This window comes from Plectrocnemia conspersa, unplaced genomic scaffold (assembly GCF_051122295.1).
Source record: "Plectrocnemia conspersa isolate PC_06_02 unplaced genomic scaffold, ASM5112229v1 ptg000009l, whole genome shotgun sequence".
NCBI lineage: Eukaryota > Metazoa > Arthropoda > Insecta > Trichoptera > Polycentropodidae > Plectrocnemia > Plectrocnemia conspersa.
In genome coordinates, this window is record NW_028277173.1 from 25937111 (window position 1) to 25943868 (window position 6758).

Sequence of the window (6758 nt, forward strand, 5' to 3'; positions counted from 1 at the left end):
CAAAAAATATTGATAATTTCTAAAATTATTAGAATATTAATCATACTATTTAGACACTCCTCCTAGTGATTGTTTCCAACAGGAACAATCAAGAAATATTTAAGTAACAATTCAAAATAGGAAAGGTTTTTAATTGTGCATGATTTTAATTGTGCATGTTGCAAAATAAGAATGAAATCCAAAAATATTTTAGATATAATTTTTTTAATGTATTCTATAAAATTCCACCATGCGGATGTGAAAAGAATTTAACTTTAATAGCTAATTATTTTAATTAAAATATATGGATATTATATAATTTTTTAAAAATCAAAAGCTCTTAAAAAATCTTGACTTTATAGTAATTCCGTTAAAAATTAAGAAATGGTTTATTTTGATTTTTAGTCAAATAGAAAAAAAATCATTCTAACAAACATTATGATGCTGTTAAATATGAAGAATACAATTTTATTCTTTTTTTCTAGAAAGTAAATGTCTTATAATACTAATACTAATTTAATAAATTTGTAGCGTCTGTAAAATTCACTTAAAACAAACAGATGTAGGAATTTTTTGTGGTAATTTATTAGTTAAGTTTAAGCTTAAAAAATATTTTTTATATGGGATTTTTTTTGCTGCTACTAAAAGTGTAGTGTTTGTGAATTATTTTTGATTGGTAACCAACAATTTTTAAAACAAATTTTTAGCTTTTATAAAATTCACGTTAAACTGAAGAAGGAATGTAATGAGCTTATTTATAAGTTATGCTTGAGCCGGATATTTTTTTATTTAGTAAATTATTTAAAATTATTTTTTTAAGGTGCTTAAAGTAATTAAAAATAAATACATATAGTTTACTGGATATTACTATTTTTAACTAAACTTATCGAGCTGTTTTGTTGCTATATTATAAAAAAAATATTCAATATTATAATTATATTAAATTACATATTGTTTTAAAATAGTTTTTTATAGCTTGTATTGAACATAAAGAAATAGAGCGACGGTCTAAATTTGCACACACTAATATACCGCAAATATTTGTTAAGTGTTGCACAAATAGCGAATTTATTATCAAGACCCTATAAAACTAATTTACCATTTATTATAATGAAATAAAAAACAATGACTCGGTATACGTAATTTTATATTTATTTAAATGCAGTCGAAATAAATCGACTTTCTTTACGTAGTTATAATAATATAATCGACATTTTTACGTAGTTGTACATTATACAAATTATTGTATAAGTATCGCCTATATAAGACATATAAATTTATCACAAGTTCTAACAACAAGCACTGAAATTTAATTTTGTTATTTGTTTATACATATATATATATATATATATATATATGGTATCTACAATATTTACAAAAATGGCTTTATTATTTTAAAATCTACCATTCAATAAATTAATTAATCTTACTATGGAACAGATCGCTTAAAACTAAAAAATACTTATCTTTTAATATTTTATAATGTTCATCATTATTTATAAATAATCACATCCACGGTTCGTATTTGTTTTATTATTATTGTCTATTTGCACAACTGTTTTATCACTTCACTACACTGGAGAGTTTCTCGATGATGAGTATAAACTACTGGATGCATCGTCGACGTCTGATGATGGTCCTCTATGAGCTGGCATCATTGGCGGTAGCAGAGATGGCAATGGTTGCATTCGCCTATCTCCGAAATTGCCTAGAGCTAGTAGTTCAAGGCCTAATTGACCGGCTGGTCCGTAGGCCAAAGGTGGTGGAAAAAGTCCACTCGGTATAGACGGAGTAGCCATCATGGGATAAGGTTTCACTAGAGAAGGCGTTCCTGAGCCTAGAGCAGCTAAGGCAGATGCGTATTCATATAGAGCTGCTTGTTGTAGAGGCGAAAATGCGTTGCAGAAAGAACCGCCTCCTAATCCACCCAATAAAGAAGGTTGCCAAGGGAATGGTTGCCTATTGATTTCACTAGGAGATTCCCATCTTATCTGCATAATAAAAAAAACAATTAGAAACAAATATTTTAATATATCGATTATAAATGTATAACAATACCTCTTCATTCCTTGTGTTATCAGACTGTATGATGCTATCGATAGTGAACGATTTTACTCTTGTTGAAGTAGGTATGGTAGTCGAAGCCGTCGCTGGTATCACCGGAAGAGGCTGATGAGGAGCTGTGATTGGCGGTGGAAGTCTCGCCAGAGACGCCATCTCTTGTTGTATATTCGCAGGAAGCTTGAATCTCTTCCTTCTTCTTAGAAAAGAACCGTTTTCGAACATGTCTAGAGCAGATGGATGTAAGGCCCAGTATGCGCCTTTTCCTGGCCTGTCTGGCCGACGGGCGATCTGTTATAAAAATAGATTGATTCTTTATTGTAATACAATGTAGTAGTTTTTGAGCGAATCTTACCTTGACGAAGCAGTCGTTGAAGGATAGGTTGTGCCTCAAAGAGTTCTGCCATCTTTGCGTATTGCGTCGATAGTATGGAAAACGGTCTGTTATAAAACGATAGATGTCCGCTAGAGGTAGCATCTTCTCCGGTGAGCTCCATATGGCCATCGCCGTTAAGGATATGTAGGAATATGGAGGCTTTTGTTCGCCGTAGGACTCTCGCGGGGGACGAGGCATGCTCCTGAGTCCAGGACCACTGGTTGCCCTTCCGCGACCTATGAAAAATATTCACGGATTAAAACCAACATCGCGTTGTTCACCGGTACACTACCGTACCGGTACGTGTAAGGGCACAGGGGTATTGGTTTGATTTTTTTGTGATCTTTCACTTTATTTTCATAACACAGAATATATTCTACAAACATCTATTATAAGTTTCATCTCGATTATAGATTCGCTGTAGGCTTTTGAATTAAAAAAAAACCTTTTAACACAGTTCAATGATATCACATTTTAGTTATGGTTATATATTATATTTAATATAATCTTTGCTTTGCTCTACGTATTTTTTAATATTTTTATTTGTTTCCAAAATGAGTAATGTCCTATTAATCATTTTTAATAAAATTCAGCCTTGTTCTTTTGAGAATAAATAGGCTGTAGTAATTTTTTGCTATTGTTACATAAATGAATCTTAATGTTTTTTTTAATTAAATAAATTGTCTATTTCTTTAATTATGAATAAAAAAACAGGATTTGTATGTAGAAATATATTATTTAGAAAGTCCATAAATAAAAAAAAATATTTAGCTACATTATTTATGTTAAATCTTTTTGATGTTTAGATTTTTATTAAAAAAAATTATGTTTTGCTAAATAATTTTTATTTTCCAGCCACAAGAAATCCTTACAACATCCTTTATTTAAATTATTTTTTTATATTGTATATTAACGTTTATCTTTTTGATCCTATGATTTTTATTAGAAAAAATATGTTTTGCTAAATGATTTTTATTTTCTAGCCACAAAAAAATATTTTGTTTTCTTCTCCCATCTAAGATTATTGAGTTTTATTACATATTTTTTGTAAATATGTTAAATATTTTTTATAATAATCACACTTGAGACCAGGAAAATCTAAGAAAACCTAATATGTGATGATAGATCAAAATTATATAATAATAACTACTTCCAATCTACCAAATTCAATGAAACATATATTTATATTACTCATTATTCATTTTGACACGCTGGGGTAATCTTTCATGATGGTCCTTTTAAGTAAATAAATATTTATGTTTTATTATATAATAACATTGATATTTGGATTAAAATATTTTTAATATATATTTATTTATTTTACTTATAAATTTTGCAGCACCTAAATTGCCAAAACTTTTTTTTACATATTTATATTTTATTTTTTATATCTTTAGTTGTAGTTACAACGAAGTAAACACAATCAACAACCAAGTAAATAATGAGAAGCCAAACTGAAATATTAAATACTAGTCTATTGACGATTCTCACTTACTTTTTATTAATATTTTGTCACAAATTTTAATCAGAGTAGCTGATTGGTTTTGAAAACAAAATCAGTGGAGCAAAAGATTAAATCAGTGAATTATTTTATTAATTATGAATTATTATTACAGTTTATAATTTATGCTACAATGTACAATTATTCATGAGATTAGGAAAATCTAGAAAAAACAAATCTGTAATGTTTGATTGAAATTATATGTACTATATAATAATCACTGATTCTAATCTCTCATACACGATAGAAATTAAAAGACCCAGGTTTTTCAGACAATCCATCCAGCTGATAAAATTTAACATAAAATATTTTTTTTTTTGGTGAAATTGTGTTTTGTTATATTCTTAATTTAATTTTGTATTATCATTCTTTCTACTCTTCCAATCTTCCAATCTTTCACTTTTACCGGAGATTAGCAAACTTTTGGTTGAGTAACCTATATATATTATTATAAATTGGCTTTGTACCAAAAAATATTATAATTTGACCAGCACAATAGAATAAATACTTAGATCTATATAGGTTCAAACCCCAAATAAATATTTGTGTTTTTTATTTCCTATATTATCTGAGAAATATAAATTATTGATTACTACATAATTATAATTCTGTTCGATTATCACAGATTTTCCTAATTTCGCATATGAATATTGTGATGCCTAATTTATACGAGTTAGGTCGTACATATTAGGTACATATAAAAATGATATATATAAAATAAAAAAATTGCTTATCATAAATAGATCCCTCTATATTTTAGATAAATTTCTAGCATCTAAAACATGGTAAAACCATTTTTTAGAAAAAAAAGTAATGTTTTTATGGATATTTTAAGCGTTATTAAATATAGATCAGAATATATTTTCTGGTGATGCCATTTATTTATAAAGATATTATTATTTTCACTGAATAGAAATATCATAATTTAGGACTTTAGATGAATAAATTTGTAGCTCGATTTTAAAAATCTTTGGAATCATTAATAACACAAAAAATATTTTTATTGATTTCATTATACAACAACGAAGCACTTTTTGCTGCAATAAAAAAAGGTAATAAATATACTCAAAAAAACGTCCAAAATTATGTTCTAAACAAAATATTTATTGATTTTGTTTGGCTAATTTGTTTTTAAATGTTTTTTTATAAAACTCGTATAACATATAATTGCGCAAAAAAATATTTTTTTAATATTTTATGCATTAAATATATTCTAATAGAACTAATAAAAGCCTTCTGATAGTCACAAAAACTTAGTAATATCAATAGTATTTGCACAACAATTGTGAAAACAATTCTTAAAATTACTATTTTATATAAAAGCAGCACGATAGAGCAGTGACTAATACCTGAAAGACCTGAGTTTAAATCCCATATTAATCCTATTGTTTTTCAATTTTTATCGCATCTGGGAGATCGTAATTGTATATTATTATATAATCTTAAATTAGCTTTTCCTAGATTTTTCTATTCTCACGGATGAATATCATATTGATTTATATAAATCGAGGTAGATCTTACGTATAAGGTAATAGTGAACTGTTTCAGCTCACAGAGAATATCATAAAAGTATAAAAAATATTATAAAAGTGACTATTATCAATAGTATTTAAGCCGTGAAATTAATGCTAACTTAGTGACGATTAACTTGGTAAAATGATTGTATATTATAATAAAACTTTATACATGCTTAGTGCAAAAATATTTTTTAAGATTAGTATATAATTTTAATAAATGCTTAGGCACTAATATAATATAACCAATCGCATTCAATTTATATTGCGTCTGTGAGATCGTAATTTGTGATTATTATATAATAATAAATCCGATCGATCATCTTAAATTAGGTTTTCCTACACTTTCCTAATCTCACGGAGGAATATCTATGCTAGATCGTGTATAGTAACATCTGTTGATTTTAAGCTGAAATACAATTTTATAATGAATAAAATAGATGACACTGATTTACAGATTTTAATTTCTGTCTGGTATTCGACTGATTTAAACACAAATGGATTTATAAAGTAAGAGAATTTTTTTTAAATAAGCATAATAGTTATTGAAATTATTTTCATGAAAGTGTATAATGAAAACTAGTAACTGCCTTACGTTTTTGCACACAAATGTTGCATTTTTAATTAAACTCATCGACTTACTGGTATTTTTTTAATGGCTAACAATGAGGACAATTTGATACAGTTAATATTCTAATGGACCAAAAACAAATACACTTAGTATCTGAATCTTAGTCCAGAGAAAAGCAGATGAGCTATTTTGATAATGGAGGAAAAATTTTCATATATAGTTATATACTAGATGGAAAATTTGAAGGGCTATGATAATCCCGATAAAAAAAAGTTGCAGAAATTGTTTCTAGTCTCAATTAACCTATTGGCGAAAATTATGAGAAAACACATGAAAAAAAAATACACATTGAATTAGTCACACCACGACAGTAACTACATCGAACAATAATATCATAATATATAATGATAGCGCCAAAAAAATCGTACTGATAACAAAAATCACAGATTTTCTTAATAAAAAAATCACTGTAAACATAAACAATAATTGTCTGTATTAAAAATACAAGTAAAAATTAAAAAATGAAGTAAAAATTAATAATTGGAATTTTTGAGTTTTCACTAAATTTTCCTATAGTTGTCTATGCTAATGAATATATTAACGCTTCGTTTAAACACACAAGCACCATCAAAGCATGGCTTTTTAATGTGAAAAATTGGCAATTTGCTCACCCAGACTCCCGACAGTGCCGTTGGTGTTTAGCTGGCATGTCAAGACGCAGCGGCCGGCAACCAGCCGACCCGAGGCCCGACCCAA

At 27.4% G+C, this 6758-nt stretch overlaps 1 protein-coding gene across 1 annotated transcript; it reads right to left on the reverse strand.

The window, feature by feature from the left end:
• Positions 1–1111: 1111 nt before the first annotated feature.
• Positions 1112–6758, reverse strand: LOC148232435 (uncharacterized). The gene is made up of 4 exons (XM_088192108.1): positions 6674–6758; positions 2396–2652; positions 2038–2331; positions 1112–1970 (listed from the first exon to the last, which is right to left on the reverse strand). The coding sequence occupies exons 2-4, from the start codon at positions 2612–2614 to the stop codon at positions 1551–1553; spliced, it is 933 nt and encodes a 310-aa protein (XP_088048234.1). The 5' UTR covers positions 2615–2652; positions 6674–6758; the 3' UTR covers positions 1112–1550.

What these genes read in the sequence shown, in the direction of transcription:
- LOC148232435 (XM_088192108.1), bottom strand. Translation starts at nt 2,614, where the DNA reads ATGCCTCGTCCCCCGCGAGAGTCCTACGGCGAACAAAAGCCTCCATAT. An exon ending in TCAACGACTGCTTCGTCAAG is followed by an intron (nt 2,332 to 2,395) that starts GTAAGATTCGCT and finishes TTTTTATAACAG; the next exon opens with ATCGCCCGTCGGCCAGACAG. An exon ending in ATAACACAAGGAATGAAGAG is followed by an intron (nt 1,971 to 2,037) that starts GTATTGTTATAC and finishes TTTATTATGCAG; the next exon opens with ATAAGATGGGAATCTCCTAG.